Source organism: Sturnira hondurensis, unplaced genomic scaffold (assembly GCF_014824575.4).
Source record: "Sturnira hondurensis isolate 20B ecotype Veracruz unplaced genomic scaffold, ASM1482457v3 Scaffold0009178, whole genome shotgun sequence".
NCBI lineage: Eukaryota > Metazoa > Chordata > Mammalia > Chiroptera > Phyllostomidae > Sturnira > Sturnira hondurensis.
In genome coordinates, this window is record NW_028081809.1 from 3068212 (window position 1) to 3089631 (window position 21420).

Sequence of the window (21420 nt, forward strand, 5' to 3'; positions counted from 1 at the left end):
CTCATCCAGAGTCTTAGGCCCATTCACAGCCAGGGACTCAGGAATTCCTCTTCTGGAGCTCTTCTAAGGATGTAATTATAAATACAGACAAATTATGTACACAGACATTTGTCAAGGAAATTTGTCTAATACCTTCAAATAAGGAAATTATGCGGGAGAGAAATGGTAACATAAACTATGATCTATCCACATAATGGACTATTAGCCAGTTACTAAAATTGACGTTAATGGAGACTTTGTTATCATTTGGGAAGACACTTATGTTAAAATGTAGTTGAAAAAAATTGGGACATAAAATTGTGCATTTGGCTTCATCTCAACTAGCTTGCAGGCTAACTCCAGCACCTTCTTTATGAAAGAAGTGGAAGGAAAAACAATAAAATGGTGACAATGAATCCTCTAGGATTGGAATTATTGGTGATCTTTTCTTATTTTATTTATTGTTCTATTTGTTTTCCAGAGAATGTCTAAAGGCATTCCCAAATGAACGGCTAAGGCTCAAATGAAACTGGAGACAATAAATCTTTGTGGTTTTAGTCTTCAGAGGTCTGTGCTTTTCCTCAGTAGCATGGAAATGCCCGGCTGTAGGAGGAGAAGTCTGGCGTAGGGTTGGGGCTTCCACCAGGAAGGCATGGCAAGAAGACGAGTAGATGAGGGCAGCACAGGATGGGTGCCACTTAGTCCGCAGCTGGGACGATGACCCTGAGGATCAGGGCTATGAAGGCAGGCTGGGAAGGATGATTCGAGATGACAGCCGTCAAAGAGCAGAACATCCCTAGAAGGGGAAAGAGCAGAAATTTGGGAAGCAGGGAGCAAGAGCAGGGGGGAAGAGAGAGCGACTAATGCAGATTAATACATCTGAAGGAGGTGGAGCAATTCAGGGTCAGACAGGTCATGGTGAAAGTGCACTAATTAATAAATATTTATCCAGCAGCTACTATGTACCAGCACCGCACTAGGTGCTGGATATGCCCCACTGATGCTCAAAATTGACCCAGACTCTGCCCGTCTAGAGTTGTCTTCCACTGGGAAAATTCAGAAACCAAAAATAAACCAGTACAAAGGGTGCTATATGCTCTGAAGAAAAGAACAGGTGCCAGTGGGAAATACAGATCAGGAAAAAAGACCAAAGCAAGTGACATTTAAGCTAAACCCTGAAGGATGAGTGGGCGTTAGCCAGGTGAAGGGTAGGGAAAGGTAAAGCACTCCAGGGGAGTGGCTGCCCAGGGAGGCCTTGAGGCAGAAAGCGGGTGGGTGTTTAGGAACTGGAAGAAGGCTGGTTTGGCAGTGGTGGAGTGAGCAGATGGTGGCATTGAGAGGAGGCCCAAGAGATGGGCAGGGGACAGATTAGTCCCTCCTAAAGGGGTCGGGTTTTATCCCAACTTCATGGATAATGAAGGGTTTTGAAAGAAGGACATGACATGGTCATTGATATTAGTGGAGGAGTATGGAAGGGACACTACCTGGGATCTGGATTCTGCAGGACAGCCAGTCTGTGGGGAGTTCTGCAGGAGTAGCGTTCGTGTGGCCTCTGACAGGGAGGCAGCTCAAGTCCACTGCTGTGTCTAAAACTTACCTGAGCAATGGGCCTACGGTCATAAGAAGGATGATCCCTTTTTCATTGGTTCCTTGCTGGTCCTTGGCTCCAATCCTCTACCCATGTAGAGATGTCTGTGACTATGGGGTCTGTATTTTTGGAGCCCCTGGGAAGACAGGCAGACTGAGTGTCCTATGAAGGGAGACCCAAGAGCAGAATCCTGGGGTGAAGCTCTGTATCAAAGAACACAGTCTCCCAGGTACCAGTCTGCTTAGGAAGCCTTGCGTCTTTGGTGAAACCCTCTTTGCCCCATTAATGGCAGCCCTCTGATTCAACAAAATGAAGAGTCAGAAGGGTAGAGACTAGATTTCAATCTTCTTGTTTTCTGATATCCCAAAGGATACCTCATCCTGAGTGTGGGAAGGGCTGATTCTCATTTCTTTTCAAAACTAAAGGTGCTTTTTAGTTGCAGAATTAGATGCCATTTTTAGAGAGGCAGCCTGTACAGCACTGGCTCTGTTCCTTACGTCTAGCATGACCTTGGGCACATTTACCCTTTTCAAGTCTGAGTTCTCTTCTCCACAACATGGAGCAGTCCCTCGTCTGCAAAGTGAGGGAATGGCAGGTCTTAGCTCAGCAGTCTGCTGGGAACTAAATGTTTTCCTTGACCCTTTGGCAAAGTCTTACCTGCGCATTTTAGCTTCTTCTCAACCTGACTTTGAGATTTATCCAAGAGGCATTAAGGAGGGAAAGAGGTCCCTTGGAGGCCACATGTCAGGGCCCTGGGCACCAGAGTCCTCAAGAGGAAGGTGGAAGGGAAGGGGACAGGGGAGGGATATTTTCCTTTCAACATTTTTAAAGAATGGAAGTGCTTGCTCTCCCAGGTCCCAAATAATTTCTCACTTCCATAACCTATTCACAAAGTTCACCGCTTGCTATTTTGGATGTCGACACCGTGTTCTTTCTGAGCCTTAGCTAATCACAGAGGGTTTTTGTCCTCTCAGAGCCTCTAGGAACTTCAAAAGCCACCCACAGCACACACAAATAAAGCCAGGGGCTTAAGATACTCTGGGAACAAATAAAATTCTTAGGTAGAAAAGTGATTTATAGAGTCAATAATATTTAGTTGGGACCACAACAAAAATAAATGTGATTTTGAAAAGCAAGGCGTAGCATATGAGGGTGGGAGAAGAGAGAAGGGTGTCTGGATTTGCTGAAGTTGTTGGGTTTAGTTGGAGAATTCTTTGCTAAAAAACAAACACTAACAAGTTACTGATTCTTTCCTGAGTCACCCCGTCCATTGTGAATACAGACTATTAACTTGGGGGGCTGTGAACTGATTCACAATACACTTCTGTTCTTTTCACACAGAATTTAAAGCACTTAACTGTCAAGGGGGGCTTTTATGTGAATAGCCTGTGCCAAAGGGATATCAAAAAATGAAGGAAGTTTTCTATATGGGGTTATTAAATGATATCTGCCTTTTGCTTCCTTGCCCTGCCTCCCATTCTTTCTATTTGGAATTTTGGTCCCGATTTTAATTTTGATCCTGTTTACAGCCAGAGGGGAAAAGAGCCCCTTGCCCCAAGAGTCCCTAGGCTCTACTGCGGATAGTTGTGCAAACAGAAGTAGTCTCCTCTGGTCCTCCGTATCCACACGATAACCTCATTAGGCCCATCATCGCCTGACGTGGCGCAGATGCCAGGATGAGGGTCCCCCACAGAACAGCGCTGACAGTTAAGACTTCTGACCTCAGCATTATCTCGTCCAGCTGGGCATGAAGGTTTGTCGTGTGTGAGCTGTTGCGGCCATGGTGCCTGCCGGAACACAGTTCATTCCTCCTCTTTGCCTGCTCTCGGCCCGTGGCGGGGTGGGGGCGACCCAGGCGCGAGTTTCCAGCGGGTTAAACTGGGCATCCGCCCCCTCTTCCCAGCCGGGGTCAGCACGTCTCCAAAGGCTGTGTCCCCACGCAGACCCGCCTGTCTGTGAAAGAAAAAAGGGGAGCCGGTGCGGCTGCGAAGTCCTCAGCAGCCTGCCTTCCCACACTTGCGGTGTCACAACAGTGAATCACCTCAAGACAGGGCGGCAGCTTCCTCCATTAACCTGAAGACGCCGGAGACTCACCCGGCTATTAAAACAAAACAAAACAAATCAAAACCAACTTTTACTTTTATTCAAATACGCACTTCCCACCCCGGAGCCCACTCCCTTTGGCCCAGCCCGTGGGCGGAGAGCTTCCCGAGGAGGATCCGGAGCCCCAGGCCCATGTGACACACGAAGGCCAGGTGACCTGGAAGGGGGCGACTGGAGTTGGGGCGCCGGGACTTGGCCTCGCCCTGCAGACCCGTCAGGGTCTCAGGCGCCCGTGGCCGGCGGAGGTCTGAGCCGCTAGTCCCGGAGCCCCGACAGCGCCGCCACGCGGGCAGGTGGGGAAGGTTCCCGTGGGGCCAGGGGGCCACCCCCGCCGCCCCGGACCCTCCCGCCGCTCCCGGCAGGGCCCCTGGGCAGACTCCTCCGACGCTCTCGAGAGAGGCTGGCGGGGGCGGCGTGCGGCGGCCGAGCCAGCGGAACGGCGTCCGCCCCCGCGGCGTGCGGCGCGGCCGAGCGAGCAGCACCGACTGGGAGCGCGCGCGCTGCCGCGGGAGGATCGTGCCGGCGCGAGTCCCGGACTCCGGCCGCCGTCTCGAGGCCAGCGGCCACCTGCTGCGCGGTGTCTGGGCTTCAGGGTCCTGCGGGGCCGCCGGTAGCACCGGAGCTGGCGCAGCCCGCCGTCACCTGTGCAGGTACTGGGCGCCGGTACTTGGGTTGGCTGCGGGGCAAGGGGGCTGAGAACCTGCGGAGCGCGGTTAGGACGGAGCTGGCGCGGACGTGTAGTGTCGGGACGTCGGGGCCAGTGCGGGAAAGCGGAGGGCAGGGCCACTCGCCGGCAGTTGCCCCTCGGACCGCCGTGGGTGGGCCGTTGGGGCAGGGCCTGGGGCAAGGTGAGCCGGTGCGCTTTGAAGTTTCCTTTTGCTCAGTTTGCTGGACTTGACTTAGACCTGGGAGGCGAAGCCTGGCAGGTAATGGTTAAGAAAATAGAAGGTGAGGGGAGCCAGCCTTGCAGGGTGGAGTTTGTTAGTATAGGAAAGATATGTGCCTCCTGCTCCGAAAGGCCACTGCAGGACAAAATGTGGACAAATTCATTCACTGTCTTCCTTATACTTAGGTAATAGTTTATCTGTTAAACAAGCTTTAGGCTTTGTTTAGTACAAGCCAGCTGTAAGGGATTCTGGGTTTGATCTTAGAAGTGTTCAAACTTTTAATCCACAAATATTTGTTGAACAGACGCTTCCTATCAGGCATGGCTTTAATATGAGGTTAACAAATGTAACTAAGTAGTTACTCAAATGAGCTGACGTTGGGCTTTTGAAATGCACAGCGAAACGGATGCCAGCGTGGACTTGGACTTGTGTGGGTGCAGGCGGACAGCTGGCGTCGTGTCGCTGCTGAACACTTAATTGTGAGCCAGGAAATCCTTCAAGTGGGAGACAAGCAGCTGTGTGATCCTTTTTGAGCCCACCCCACACCTTCTCAAGCTGATGTCTTAAAATATCCTCTCTTATCCAAGGGCAAGTTTCCCTCATTTACATAAGGCACCCATGACTAAGGAACAGAATCTGTTTAGACCCCATATTCTCCTTGGAGTTCAGTCACACCACTCACACCAGAGAAGACAGGCCATTGTAGTTACCCCTAAGAGCCCTTCAAGGTCGGAAAGTTACGGGGAGAAGCATATCTAGAGATGATGCAGTTCAGGGACATCTAGGGCCTGCCTTTGGGGACTAGAGCAGAAGAGGTGAGCTGGCCTGGCTTCCTGGCTGTGCCCCACTGCTGGGCTTCTCCATGGTGGAGCTTGAGATCAGTAAGTAATGCTAATCTTGTCTTCATTTAAAATTTTAACATTATCTACAATGTGGATTTTGTGTTAATTTTGGTGTTTGAAAACACTGCATGAAAACATCGATCTCACAGAGGTTTTTTTCTTTTTTCTTTTATCCACCTTGAATTTATTTAAAAATTTTTTCCCTTTATTTAATTATTTATTATTTTTTATTTAATTCTTGTTCAAGTACAGTTTTCTGTCTTATATTTCCAGCCCTGTCCCCTGCCAGTGCTCTCCACCTCCCTCCCATTTCCACCCCCCACCTTAGTTATTGTCCATGTGTCCTTTATACTTGTTCATGTGAGTCCATCCCCTTTCCCCCTGTGATTCTCTCCCCTCTCCCCTCTGGTCCCTGTCAGCCTGTTCCGTATTTCAGTGTCTTTGGTCATATTTTGCTTGCTTGTTTGTTTTGTTGATTTCACAGAGTTTTTTGGTACCCCTTAAATTTTGTGCTTAAGGTGAGTGCCTTACTTGCCTCACCCCAGCTCTAGACTTGCCTGAGGATCAAGTTTCTTAAGCTCTCTAAGCACACTTTTTTACTTAGAAATTAAAGCCAGTGGACCCTCCATGGATGTTATGCATCTGGCTGCTGTGCAGGACGAGGCATACTGGACATGCTAAAGAGTGTTTATCCTAGTAGTATCGCTGCTGAGCTTGGTCATCTTGCACTTGTCTCTGAATCTTGCTGAGTCTCAGTTGGCTACTTGGCAGAATGGAAGTAATGATAGCCAGCTCACAGGATGCTGTCAGGAATAAATGGGAGACTGTGCAGAAATGCCCGGCCCTCCTAGCTGATCAGTTTTCCACAATGGCGTGGTAGACCTGGATTTGCCTTGGTAAGCTTGTGTTCACCTGCTTTTCCTTTGGAAGTTAGCCTTGTGCCTTGTCATGCATGGACCCTCATCAATCTTGCATGGGTTCCCACAGAAGTGTTTGAGTCAGAGTAGAGATGTTCCCTGTCCAGGCTTATTGTGGAAGGGGTAGAGCTGACCAACTACACGCAGTGCTGTGCAGCCGTTATTTTAAGAGAATTTAATTTTGCTACCCAAACCAATGACTTTGGTTCTTTTTGTTATATTTTGTCCTAGCTCACGATTGTGATTTTCTTGAACCTAATTCAAGTGATGTTATCATAGTCACTATCTGGTTTAAAGCTGCTTTGGTCCCTTGAGAATCAGCCTCTCAGTCTCTCCAGGTCACTGTGGGGCCCCATTCTTGCTGCAGGTGGTCTCTGGGCACCCAGAGTAGGTTGTGGTCACATCAGGGTGTGGCGGAGAGTGTCCTCTTATTGGTCATCTGATCCTCTGATGAGCTCCCCACCACCACCACTGAGCCTTCTCCTGTTTCCACTGAGTGTTGTCTAGCCAGGTGTCAGTGGGGTGAGCTACAGCAGGGGACCTGCCTCCTGCCTCTTGGTCCTGCCCTACTGGGCACAGGACCACCTGTTCAGGTTGTCGGGGCCTTGTTAGGATGCCATTTATGCTGTACTGAGTGACCCCCAGTGTTCCCAGCAGGAAGCAGGATGAACACTCTCCATGCTTTCCATGTCCCCCTCTGCCTCACAGGGGTCTTTCTTCCCTCACCAGCTCTCCCCCTCCAGGCCAGGTGCAAAGAGAGAGGGGCCTTGCCAGGTTCTCCACCCCCACCCTGTACTGGAAGAGCTTTTTTCTACCTGGGGGGCAGGAATCTTTCTTAGGTTGGATCTTCTCTCCTCTGTATTTTGTGGCTTAGAGTAATGCCCGGGTGAAAGCTTCCAAGCTTCACTCGTGATGTGTAAAGGGCATTTAAACCTCCTTTTTGGTTAATTCCCCATCCCTGGAGAAACCAGCAGGCAGCAGAAGCATTACCTGTGGTAAAGCACATGCTTCCCAAGAAACCACTGTCAGAATGGCTGCCACCAATATGGGATGTGAAAGTGTCAGGGGTATTTTACTTTCTTAAAGCAGGTAGTCCAGCCAAGGGGGGCTGGTGGACAGTCAGGTCCGCTCATGCATCCTGGTGCTGGGAGGAGCAAGCCGGGAAGAGAGACAGGAAGCTCCCTTCCTTCCCCCTTCTCTGTCTCTCTGGGTTTCAACCTGGGTTATGTGCATTGGACTTTTTATCACCTGAAAAAGACCGGAAAAGCTGGGGTAGGGGGAACTGCTGGAGAAACCAGTCAGGGGCTGGGAGGAAGCAGGAGAAAGAGCTGCTGTGAAGGGTTGATAGAGGGGAGAAGAGAAATGCTTCCTGCTTGTACAGTACTGAGCCCAGCCCAGTAAGTCAGTTTCATGTGGATTAGTGTCTTCCAATCCTTTCATGCTTTCTTCATCGTCAGAATGGTCTACTGTGTACCTGGCATTTCTTAAAAGCAGTTGAGGAAATACAGAAAAGTCCCAGACATAATTGCCTCTTTGGGATACTTAGGAATTACTTGACTAGGATTCGCCTCTTTTGAGACCCAAGGCTAGGTTTTGAACACACTCAGTGGGTGGAAGGCAAAGTGGTCAGGGAAGGCTTCTTGGAGGAGGTGTAACTTTAAGTAACATTAATTCTTGGCCACATGAACATGAGATGAAAAATAACGTCCCATAAGCAGGAGCTCTTGAACCCCTGGAGACAGAAAGACCTGCCCAGGGTAGCCTTTTGGGGCCCGGCTGTGGCTGGACTCTCCTTGGTGCCCTGCTGATCCCTTTCATTGTCTAGGTACCTGTAAACCCTGGTACAGTTAGTGCCACCTGTAGGTAGGACAACATTCTAAATTGCTGTGTTTTCTCCAACCTAATAGAAATCAGAGGAATTTTCATTTAATCCTGTTTTTTAAGATATCTGCATCTGAGCAATCATTTCAAATTTTTAGGTCAGGTAATAAGTCCTTCAGACACATTTGCAATTCTGATGCACTACCTTAGAATTCTTTGTGGTGCTTTAATGTGGTTTAACCCTTAATCCTGACTCAGTGCGCGTCGAACCAGGAGATGCCATGCAAGCACTCGGCAGATTGGCCAGACACAGTGAGACAGCTGTGGCTGGCAACTGGGGACAGCCTTTCTCCAGAGTCAGCTCCTAACTCCAGTACTCGGCACTTGCACTGTTCCTGCTCAGCTTCCTGGTAGGAAGGCTCTCCAACATTTTTCTTATTATTAAGGTATCTTTGGAGAGAAGTTATGAAAGATCCTCTGAAAAGCGAGGAATAGAAAGTTATTGGTTTGCTCAAGCCTCCTCCTGGCCCTGGTGTGTGGGACTAATTTTTAATGTCTGAAGATTGAGAACTTCCAGGAGACTTGCCTCCCATCTGAGGTCCATACACCAAGCTCTGTTGGTTCCTGCCCCTGATTCTCATGTCTGTGGGAGGCAGCAGAAGCATTAGCTGTGGGGCACATGCTTCCCAACAAAGCACTATCAGAACGGCCGCCATCAGTGTGGGATGTGACAGTGTTTTACTCTCTTAAAGCAGGTAGTCCAGCCAGGGGGTGCCAGTGGCTAGTTGTGGGGGCGGCCTTCCTCGCAAGTCCTCCTGTGTGCCACGGATGGAAAGTAATCATGACAGAGATATGATGTGATCTGCTTAGGGAGGAGAGGTGGCCATTTTCCCAGAGGGAAAAGGCCGTGGGCAGTGGCCAGTTTCTCAAGGGAAACAAAGGCCAGCAGCGGCCAGTTTCTCCAAGGAGAAAAAGGCCTCCACCCCCTTCCTCCAGGGCCTTTTATTGGGTTCTAATACACAGGAATACAGGGCGGCAAGGATCAAACAGTAGATAACATTTCAAAGAGATCCGAGGGCTTACTATGAGTCAGAGTCTGTCAGGAACAGAGTTTTAGGGTTTCTTCCTTAGAACCCTTAACATATGAATGAAAGCACTCTTAGCAGAGCAGATTTCACAGGTTTATCAGTAAGTCTTTGTGATGCCAGATTCTTTCCCAAGATATTCTCTAGCAAGGCAAGGAGCTGCACCCTTCCCCATCAGGTATTCAGGCTTAAGGGGATTAGAGCCAGGAAGCACTTCTCCCAGAGAACATGGGGACCTGGGCTTTGTCAAAGCCTGGAGGGGTGAGAGTCCATTGCTCCCTCTTTGTTGCAGCCCCCCCCCCGCACCCCCCCTCCTTCCATGAAGGCCTCCCAAGTGATTGAGTCTGGCTTAGGTTGCCCCCCTGCTGTGAGGGATCATACCTGTCATTGACTTCTGACCAACCTTTGGGGGCAGGGAGAAGAAACTGAGTCAGCATTTGCTACCAGAGACAAGCTTTGTTTCCTGCTGCTCCAGTTCCAGAGGTCGTCCCTTGCCCTTAGCCACAAGGGGTTGAGATACGATTCCTAGAACCAGGCAGAGTGGTCTGCAACAGGTAGTCAGCACTCCAGTGTCAGCTCTGCCACTTACAGGGCCTGTGACCTCAGACACACCATACTATGGGGCTGGTGAGCTGGTGATTCTCTCTCTCCCTCTCTCTCACACACACACACACACACACACACCCGCACTTGAGATACTATATCAGTGGAGAAAATGCTTCATAAATTATTCATAGCTGTTACTCTTCCATTGTCTTCCTTAGGTGAGAGAGCACTTATTATAATTCCCAATGGTGATCCCCTAGCAAAGTACCTAAAGTAATCAAGGGTCCTTCTGCACAGGGATCTGATGGCATGAAGGAAAAATGAGCAAATCTGCATACAGGGTGCTCCCAACAAGAGCTATTGGGAGATGTCAGGTGAGTGATGATGACCTTGGTGCAGTTTAAAGCACACACTGACAAGGAAGGGGGAGGAAATGGGAAAGGTAACAGAAGCAGGGGAGGGACCCTCAGCCCCTAGGCCCAGGGTCCACAGAGTTCGTGAGTTCCATCTCGCTCTGCAGCTTCAGTTTTCCCCACTAATACGTGATCACAGGGACCAGAGTTAAAGTACTAGCAGTGGGGCCAGGGATGGGAGGTGCCAGGCCAGTGATACACGTGGTCCTACTGGCAAGTGTAGGGACAGTTCTGCACTGCCACATCTGTGGCTTGCCAGAGACTTGGCGAGCAGTCGTGGATTGGAGGACCAGAATGGGTGTCACCAGTGGGTGGCTGAATTAAGACCTAAATTAGGTTCCTCTTGTATACCATGACCACCATCTCAGGAATATTTAGCACCATTAGATACCGGTTAGCATATCATGAACATTTACTGCCCAGCTAGCTACCTGGCTATATGTAGCCTCATGAATAGTAGGTGTCTCTTGGTCCTCCAACAGCTTTCTGTGTCTAATACATACGTGCTTTACTTCCCGACTATTTATCTATACTTAATATATCTTACAAGTCATCCATTCCCTTTGCTGTCTTTTCTTAAGAATTGAATGTTTTCAAACAGTACAACAAAGGACATTACAGAACACTAAATTGGCCTCTTAAAATCACTTTCCAGGTTGGGTATACTTTTGTGAAGCCGTTGTCCCATTGAGATGGGTGAACCTGTGGTGCTTGGGGACCTCTGGAGCCAGGGGTAGGTTTGAACAGGCTTATGTAGCTTGTTCACTCCCACTTTAGGTTTGCAGATGGACACTGAAAAGTGTGTTCAGGGCTGGTTTCTGCTCTCAGCTCCTCAGGAAAGAAGTGACCTTGGGAATGAATGGTCATTCGTTCATTAGCCACACTATATATGCTGCTTTGAGCCTTGTGCAAGGTAGTCTCAACTTCCAGCTCTTTTGGTCTGGTTACATCTCTGTGGCCAGGCACAGTGTCTGCACCTGACAGGCACAGAACAGGTGCAGTGGGTGTGGAGGCCACACTTTGTTTAAGGGCAGAGACTCAGACTTGGGTCCTTTATTTATTGAGTTTATTGGGGTAATACTGGTTAACAAAACCATAGAGGTTTCAAGTAAATTAAGACCTACATTAGGTTCCTCTTGTGTACCATGACCGGATCAGGTCATGGTGTACAAGGATATTTAGCGCCATTAGATACCAGCTAGCGTATTATCATCTGCACACGGTATTGTGCACCCATCATCCAACTAAAGTCTCTTTCTGTCCCCATTTACCCCCTCTTTCCCTTCCCCACCCCCTTTCCCCCTGGATGACACCATTTTGCATCTGTGTCTGTGTGAGATGTGTGTGTATATATATATATATATATATTTTTTTTTTTTTGCTTAATCCTTTTACCCTTTTTTACCCAGCCCTCTGAGGCCCCTCCCCTCTGACAACGGTTAGTCTGTTCTGTGTATCTAAGCTCCTGTTTCTGTTTGTCAGTTCAGCTTGTTCATTAGATTCTACGTATAAGTGAGATTGTACAGTGTTGGTCTTTCTCTGGCTTATTTCGCTTAGCATGATGTTTTCCACAGACCTGAATCTCTTGAGCTCACTACTCTGTAGCCAATGTGGGGCATGCTGTGAGCCATTCTGAAGCCCCATTTCCTCTCTGTGCCTGCTATGCTAACCTGGGTTTACACCTAAATCCTTGGGGGCCATGTTGATTTAATACCTTAATGGTTCATGTTTTCTCTCACCCTCCTTCTCCGAAAGAGTGGTACCAAGAACTTTCTGTGGGTCCTTTCTGCAGGGAGGCTTTGTGACTTAGAAGCTGCAGTGCTGACTCTGCTCATGGAATGAGGAGGCGGAGGCAGGGTTTGTTGGGGGTCAGACCCACCCACATGACCTCTGAACCACATGGTCACACCACTCCACCTGGTGATTCACTCTCTGTGAACTGGAATCATTTCCACAGGAATAGAATTGGTCACCTGTTTTTGGACGGTTGCTGGGTGTCAGCTGCATGTTCCATTGGAAGTCAAACACTTTAAGCACCATAGATTAGCATTTTCAGTATACTCTCTGGGTGAAAATGGGTTCTTGACATATAAACACAAGCACTTTGAAGGTCTGAGTCATCCGTTTTCCAAGGCTTGGCCAGTGTCATCTTGCCTACATGGCCTTTGTGAGCAAGTGTGGGCCTTGGAACTGAGAAGGCAGGGCTCCTCTGGCACCACATTTAGAACTGGAATTACTGGATGTACTTCATGGGTCCTAGGATAGCCCAGGTGGATCTCTAGGTGGTGGAGGAACCACTGGGGACAGGACTTGGCCAGGCCAGCAAGCAGGGAAGGCCGGAAAGATAGGGAACTTGGCGCAGAGCAGGCCTGCCTGCCGTCTGGGGCTTGGACCAGGCTTGTCATTTGGCTCATTCCAGCCAGTCTGCTCTTTGACTGGTCCCTTGTGTGGCTCAGGGCCAGGTCCACCGTAACAGATAGTCTCTATTTCCAGCACTCCCATGGGCAGATCATGAGCAGGATCCCGGCAACATTTGGGGCCATAGCCTTCCAATATTAGTCTGTGCTGTACTGAATATTTATATATGCACATATGCCCAAAGGTATATATTTAAAAAGCTGTCAGGTCTTGTTTTGTGGGATGCCTCTCAAAACTAGTAATATCTGTTGAGTCTCATTTCCACATTACTAGATAGTCTTCTGTAGCACTAGTTCCTGTGGTTGTGAGGACCTCCAACATATGGGTAGGCCTCAGCTTACTTGCTCAAGCCCTCTTTGGATGGACGTTTAGGTAGGTCATTTCTTTGTCTTTAGTAACAGCACGACAGTGAACATCTTTGTCCGTGCTCTTTTGCACATCACCTCAGTAGATTTCCTGTGTATACACAAGCTTCCTCCTTGGACATGTCCTTCCAAAAACAATTTCACACCAAGGAGTCTTCCTATGAGATTTCTGCATCTTGGTCAACAGCACCTTTAGCATCTGTGCTCTTAAGGATGCACAAGAGTTTGTTTAGCAGAAGAGAGTTTAATGCATGCAATTCAGCACTGGCAGAATTGCTAGAAGCTTGGCTCTTGGCCAGACCTGCAGCAATGACCACCTCAGCTGGCTGCCAGCTGCTCAGGGTGGGGTTGTGGAAGGTCCCACTCGCTGCTAAGTGTCCATATGTGGAAATGTGACCACCCACCAGAAAACCTGATGCTTGGGCCCCTTTAGCAGAGATGCTCAGAAAAGTCCATCATGTGGAAGCCTGGTGGGAGGGAAGCCATGGTTTCCCAGCCTCCAGCAGGCAGTGAACAAATGGCGGGGGGGGGGGGGGGGGGGGGGGNATGGGGGGGGGGGGGGGGGGGGGGCAGGGTGGTGAGGAGAATCTCAAACTTTCTTTGTTTTTTAATTTTGTACTTTTTATGTTATATATGATGCAGGCAGAGGTGAGAGTCACAGAAATTAGCCATGGATATGGTGGGCCTGGTCCCTGTGTCACTGAATCAGTCATTGGTCCTCTTCAGAGCTCTGTGATGGAGCCCCAGTCCCTTCTCTGAGAAGATAGATTGGAGGCTTCACCAGCCTAAGCTCCAAATAAGCAGAAAGACATGGTGAAGCCCCATACAGATTGTTTCTACAGACTTGTCTTGTACGCGGCAGCCTGCCTAAATGGGAAGGGCAGGGTTGTGACTGTCGGCTGCTTTCTCTCCACAATGGAGAACCCTTGGTTCTCTTTGCTCTGTCTTGGCTGTGTCATGTGAATGTTAAACAGCCCCCCTCCCCCCGTTACCAGGCCTGGGTAGGAAGCAAGAATTCACAGACTGCTAAGCTAATGGCCTTTTTTTTTCTCATGAGTTAACAATTGTTCAGCAGTCAATTTATGAACAGTATTTCTCCTTGGCTCTTCAAACAGGCTTTGTGCGTAATTACTGTGCATTCAGGTGTTTCTGCCATTCCAAGCACCCCCTGAGTGGACTGCTGTGTTTTCAGCCCTTTAAGGAATACATGCTAAGGAAGGCGTCCAGGAAAGACATTGTCTTTAGCAACTAGAGCCCATGGTCAGATGGCACGAGTGTGTCTGTGTCCTGAGTGTGATCCAGGGTGAACTGCTCACCATGTGCCAGCATGATTAGCCGAAGGAGCAAATACTTCCCAAACATCATCTGTTCTTGTTTCTCCCCAGTTCCCAAATAAACACTTAGGTTATAATATCACCACAATGTTATAGTTCTTTGCTCTCCTGATAGATGGATGGACTTATAGTCTTTGGTACAAAGTTACAGTGGACGCTCCTTTCTGTCAGGCCAACTAGAATTCCCAGCTGGATTCACCTTAGGGAGCATTCTCTGGGATGGCCTGCCACGGGGTGTGGCTTCTTCACTGCTGTCAGCCCTCCCTTGATGCGTCCCTGGTCTTTCTAAGTGCGAGAGTCTCTTTGTAATATTGAACAATTTGGGAAACCTTTTACATGAAAATAATGATATTTTCATGATCTGTCAAGGAAGAAAAAATATATAAACAAAAAGACACCATGAATTTTGAAGCTCATCTAGATGACATTGTATTTTACTAATCATATCTACACATACTGAAAAATAATCTGTATATGTCTGTGACATCATAGTGATTCCATTTTCAGATAATTGTACATCAGTGATTCACATGCAAAGAACTAAGGGTCTCTGTTTGAAGACTTACTATTTGTAGCCTTTCCAAAAAGTGGGTATGCTCTTTTGCAGTTTGTTGTTTCTTCCAGGGGACATTGCCTGCAACTTAAGCAGATTCCACTGGGGGTGCCTGGGATTATAGTGCATCTGCAGTGTGAGGCTTCATCCCGTGATGAGACCAAGTGTGGTTTTCTACTCCCAGATTTTTTTAGGACAAAATACTTCCATTAAAAATATATATGAATTAAGAGAATATGGTCTAACCCCGGCCAGACTGCTCAGCTGGTTGAAGTGTCATCCCATACATCAAAAGGTTGTGAGTTCAATTCCCAGTCAGGGCACATACAGGAGGCAACTGGTCAATGTTTCTCTCTCACACTGGTGTTTCTCTCTCTTTCCCTTTCTCTCTCTCTAAAATCAATAAATGTATCTTTAGGTGAGGAATATAGTCTAAAAGAGGTAACCAAACATATAGACAAATTTAAAACATGTAGCAGGGTAAGTAACACCAACATTCCAATGATTAACTACTACTTAATTTTCTTTAATTCTGCATTTTTTTTTGTTAGCATTCCAGCATTAAAAGCAATCCCAAGCATCGGCCACTGCACTACTTCCAAAGTGTGTGAGGTGTCCCAGCCCAGTAGAACTACAGCATTAGAAATACACAGGTTGTTTTAGCCACTTAAGGACCGTGAGGCACATCAGACCCCTTTTCTACCGGGACTCTTCCACAAGGCTGTGAGACTTTTGCAAGCATGTCCTTCCTAAGTGGCCCAGTCTTGATGGGCACCTTGGCTTTCTATTCACCTGTGAGAGATAACTGGGTGTTGAATTGATTTGAATATGAAATACGAGGTCTGTCCAGAAGGTATCCAGCCATGTACTATGAAAAATAGAAACATTTATTGAAGAAGATACAAGATACAAGAAACATTATACACTGGACAGTGATGCCTCAGACCCCTTCAAAGTTGGGACCTCACACAGTTCTCCCAATCACCATCAGCTGCCCCGCCATATTTTCCTGAATCTCATCAATGGTCCAAAATCTCTTCCCTTACAAAGGGGATTTTAGTTTTGGGAAAAGCCAAAAGTCACAGGGTGCCAAATCAAGGCTGTAGGTGGGCTGAGTCATCTGTTTGATTTGACGTTTCACCAAAAAACTCTGCACAAGATGTGATGCATGAGCAGGCGCGTTGTTGTGATGGAGCTGCCAGTCACCCGTTGCCCATAACTTTAGCCTTCTGGATCATCCAAATAGTTTCTGTGGAGGAATGTTCAAACTTAATGCAAAATTTGGCGCAGATTCATTGCTCTACCTGTTCAGTCATTTTGAATGAGATGGCCACACAGTACACATGCTCACTCAATGGTGTCTATTGGCCCTGCCAAGTAGTACAGTGAAGTCATCATTGTTCACACACGTGCAGTTCAAAGTTCACAACATTGTTCACACACATTGTTCACCTTGGCTGCCAGGTTACCTCAATGTCCCACAAAACCATTCTTATTATATTAACAATGGCTGGACTTTTTTAGACCTTGTGTATGGCCACAAGAAAATCAGACGAAAGTCCCTCAAACAGACCTGTCAATTCATCCATTAGTTTCATTGATAAAAGTTAACTTCATTCTGTTCAGTTTTCCTTAGTACACATTTATCCAGGCCCCTGTGGAACTCACAGTCTAAACAGTAGCTGTATACACAGTGGTGCAAGTACAGTGAGTGTGAAGGGTAGAGGCAGCAGATTCCATGTGGCAGGGATGGGAGGAATCTGGGTCATAAAGGTACTGGCCACGCTTGAGCTGGGTCTTTCATGGGAAGTGTCCAGGGGATCCCAAGGTGCTCATGCATGGTAGGGCAGAGCCACAGGGCCACTGGCATGGGCGGCACAGTGTGGAGGGTCCATAGTAGTTTCAGGGATCCACAGAAATGCTTTAACTTACTCTGAAATGAGAAGTAAGACATGAACTTTAGGTCAAAGAAATTCTTTAAATATACAATAATATATTTATCTGTATACTGATGTCACTGTAAAATATACTGTTTATTTATTTTTTAAATAGAAGAAGGGGCCCATGAAGGCAAAAGTGCCTAGAGCCAAGAAAGTCATACTGTGGCCCTGGCTAGGTATGTGGCAGAGGGCCCTCCTGACCTGTAGTACTGCCTCAGCAGAGTCACAGAGGCGGGATGACCCAGGGTAGCAGGGCACCACTCACTGGCTTGGCTCAGTAATGCACGGGTGTAGAACAGGGCTAAAGGATAAGCAGGGATCCTGGAATGACTCCAGCTTGAACAGTGCCCATTCTGTGAAGGCAAGCAGCTAGTTTCTGCAGCTCAGGACCAGGCCCTGAGTGCCTTGGGCTTAGGCACCACAAGAGAGGCTTGGAAATTTTAGGACCTTCAGAGTCTTAGGTAAAACAGCAAAGATTGGATTTATCAAATATAGGGGAGTTGTTGGTTTGTGGTGTGTGTGTGTGTTTTAGTACTAGTCCCAGCCTGGTCACTTGGTGATTAGTATTAGACCTGAGGCTATGTTTCTACTTTTCTAAGTTGGGGCCGTAATTCATACACCTTTGCCGAGGGGATTAGATTATACATGTCAAGTGCCTTCCTAGCCCAGTACCTGGCCTTTAGCAGTGTCTAATGTTGGTTCCCTTCTTCATTGCTTGTTGACATTGCCTCATTCAGGAAAAGCCTGGATGATAGAGGTGTGCTTACCTGGGCTCTTCCTTGGCCTGGTGTCAGTACCGGTATGGCTGCTTTTGCCTCACCTCCCAGGCTCACTCAGGAAGGTTTGGGTGGGACTGTAGTTTGCATTTAACAGGCTTTCCAGGTGAATCTCCTGTGTGCAGCTGACAGTCTTGGCCTTCACTTGACCTTGTCTGGGCCATGGGCAGTTTTGATTTCTCAATCTGGGGCTTCCACGTTCCTGTGGGAGGGAGGATCCCAAGACCTTGTCTGAGGACATTCCAAGAGTGCAGGGTTGGGCTGGCTTGCACCCTCTCTGCTCTGAAGAGGCACAGTCATTCCTTTGTCTTCAGATCTGTGGGCTTCGCTATTTTCCTAGAGTACTTCTTCCTCATGACTTGGGGAGTGAGCAGGGACAAGTGGCTTTGCCACACCGTGGTGCAGGTTTCCAGTTCCCTTCATTCAGGTTGTCAAAATGCATTTGTTGCAGCCTTGTGCCCAGCACTGTGATTTGAGACAGGGTGGCTTAGATGTGGGCTGAGCCTTCACAGAGTCACCTAACTGGGAACAGACATGTGGATAACTCTTATCATAAAGTAGGCTAAGATAAGGGTCACTCCACAAAATGCAAGCCCAGTGGGGATGAATGAATTTGGGGTATGGAGGCAGCATTTGAATGGATCTAGAGGAATGCATGTCATTTCTGCAGGAAGCCAGGGAGTTTCATCTCAGGGATGGGTTGTGTCTGATGGGACAGGGTGTGGACCGTGTGGAGGGCTTTTGAGGGCAAAGGAGTTTAAGAGTACTAGGCTGCAGCTAACCTGGGGAGGTCCTGCATTCTGGAGGAAAGTGCTGGCATCTCTCAGGGTCATGGTCATGGTCCTGGGTGCCCACAGGGTGACCATTCATAAAGGCTTTAGAACCAGCTGTGCTTGGCTCATGGGACTGCAAAGACTGCCTGTGTGTGGAAGTGTGTATGGTATAGCCTCTCTGCCCTTGATAAATTCAGGAAGTGTGACGGGGAGCCTGTTCTATTCATGATAGAAGCAAAGCTAGAACATCTAGGAAGGGTGCTTGTAGGAAATGTGTGGAACCTCTGTGAAGAATACCATCAAGTTGTGCTGTGACTTTATGAATGAATGTATGTGGGCATACACAGAGATATTTTGCATGCTCCTGGAAGGCAGGGATCAATATTTTAAATATTTAAGTTCCCAAGTTAATTTTTGGATTTAATGCCTTTCCCAGCCAGAATCTGGGTGGATAACCTACCAGATATTAAAACATAATTATTAATTTATAATAATATAAACATTCCCAGTCAGGGCACATGCCTGGGTTGCAGGCCAGTTCCCAGCAAGGGATGCATGAGAGGCAACCATACATTGATATTTCTCTCCCTCTCTCCTTCCCTTCCCCTCCAAAGTATAAATAAATAAAATCTTTAAAAAATATATAAACATTTGGGCATTGGGATGGGAATAGAAAGCCTATCCATGAAACAGACTAGAAAGTCTGGAAAACAGAAGTTAATAGATTTCATTAATATTTAAACACTTGGGAAACCGTCACATTTCTCAACTATATCAAACCCCAAAGTATATTCCATGTGCATTAAAATTTTAAATGTAAAAATGAAATCATTAAATTCATTTTAGGTAAGTATTTAAGAAATTATGGGTGAGAAACACAACATCAGAGGAAGAAAGGACAAGGCCAAAAATGTTTTTGTTAATTCATCAGGGGGAATAAAGTCCTTAGTATGCTGAAAGAAAAACCCTGAGTGCAATTAACAGGTAGTTGATCAACTGAGAAAAAAGGCCTGCAACATTTATGACAAATCTCCTCTCACCTAAACAACTTTAATAAGCATTTGAAGAACCTTGTTATAAATGAACTTCCCAATGGCAGAGTGAGTGAAGGATATGAATTAGTTCATATAAGAAGAAATAAATGGCAGTGAGTGGAATGGCAGAAAATTCATCTTACAGTAATTAAATAGGTGCACCTTCAAAGAAGATACTGTTTTTTTGCTATCAAATGTTTGGGTGTGTTGTTTTTGTGAATGATGGTACCCAATGCAAGGGGAGTATGTGGAAGGATGCTCTTATGCCTTTCGGAGTGGAAGATACAGGCTTTCTGCCAAGCAGTTTGGCACTATGTCCCAAAACTCTTAAAAGAATATATCTTTGTATCATGATGATTCCACTTCCAGGAATTTTTCCCATGGAAACAATTAACTCTGCAGTCCAAAGATTTCTGTATGAGGATGTTCATCACAATATTATTTATAAAGGTGAAGATTTGGAAGCAATTTAAACACGCAGTGACAGGGAATGAGTCATTCTTAACGCCGGAGCTCGGTCTAGCCCTTGGGATCATTTGCGGAGGATGCTTAGTCAGAGGAAACATCGTGATCAAGGCTAAATGAAGAAGCAGGAAGGATGGTGGTCGGAGCTGGAGGCAGAGTGGGAAGAGAGAAAGGGAAAGGGCCAAAGTGAAGACTGGAGATGTGTTGGGAGAATATGTCGTCTTCATTTTTTCAGTGAATTTTGATTGATCAGGTAATGGATACCAGGCACTGTCATTTAGGCTTGATTTAGAGGAGGTTCGGGTAAACTGAGCCAGAGAGGGGTGCTGACACTGGCCAGGCTTTCCCTCAGGGTAATAGACAGACACTGCTGCATGTTCCTGGGTCCATCAGGGTCCAGACAGGCTTTGCCCTGGGCACTCCTCCCTTCTCCCTGCCCCTCACCCCTTCCCTGGGAGCTGCTGTCCCCACCCTGTGTTCTCCATGTACATGAAGGATTGGAGTTCAAAACTGAACCCAAAACTCAGGACATAAAACTTTTTTAAAAGAAGAGGAAAATTCATAAAATATAAAACTTTTAAAAAGAGTCTCATTGTACATAAAAACAAATTTATGTATTTTTATGTGTACATATAGGGACAAGACTAGAAGGAAACATATAAAAATGTTTCTAGTTAGCTCTGGTAGAATTATGGGAGATATAATATTTTTCTGTATTTTCTTTTAATTTCTGAGGTTTACTTTTTAAAAAAGAACTTTATTGAGAAACAATTGACATTTAATCTACATATATTTTTTTCTGATTACTCTTTTATTTTATTTTTTATTTAATTATTGTTCAAGTATAGTTTTCTGTTTTTTACTCCCATCCCAGCACCCCCCCCCCATGCTCCCCACCTCCCTCCCATTTCCATCCCCCTTAGTTATTGTCCATGTGTCCTTTATACTTGTTTCTATGAATCCTTCCTCTTTTCCTCTGAAATTCCCTCCCCTTTCCCCTCTGGTCCCTGTCAGCCTATTCTCTATTTCAGTGTCTTTGGTTATATTTTGCTTGCTTGTTTTTTTGTTGTTTAGGTTCCTGTTAAAGATGAGATCATATGGTATTTGTCTTTCACCAACTGGCTTATTTCACTCAGCATAATGCTTTCCAGTTCCATCCATGCTATTGCAAGAGGAAGGAGCTCTTTCTTTCTGCTGCATAGAATTCCATTGTGTAAATGTACCATAGTTTTTTGATCCATTCATTTACTGCTGGGCACCTAGGTTCCTTCCAACTCTTGGCTATTGTAAATTGTGCTGCTGTGAACATTGGTGTGCGTAGGTCCTTTTGGATTGGTGTTTTAGGGTCCTTAGGTTATAATCCCAGCAGTGGAATTGCTGGGTCAAAAGGCAGATTCATTTTTAGTTTTCTTAGAAAATTCCATACTGTTTTCCATAGTGGTTGTGCCAGTCTGCAATGCATACATTTGAAGTGAATACTTTGATAAGTTTTGATATATGTATACTCCTGTAAAAGCAATAGCACAATCAAGATAATGAACACACCATCACCCCCAGAAATACCTCCTGCTCTTTGCAGTC

At 46.8% G+C, this 21420-nt stretch overlaps 1 protein-coding gene across 3 annotated transcripts in view; it reads left to right on the plus strand.

Moving 5' to 3' along the window:
• Positions 1–3572: 3572 nt before the first annotated feature.
• CRACDL (CRACD like) overlaps positions 3573–21420 on the plus strand; it is a 124855-nt gene continuing 107007 nt past the window's right edge. For 2 of the 3 annotated variants that reach the window (XM_037056801.1, XM_037056802.1), the window contains exon 1: positions 4684–4742. In XM_037056801.1, the coding sequence (XP_036912696.1) occupies positions 4705–4742 (38 nt within the window). In that variant the 5' untranslated portion in view covers positions 4684–4704. Of the gene's footprint in view, positions 4321–4683; positions 4743–21420 lie in introns of those variants that run through there. The other variant, XM_037056803.1, reaches the window with a different exon arrangement.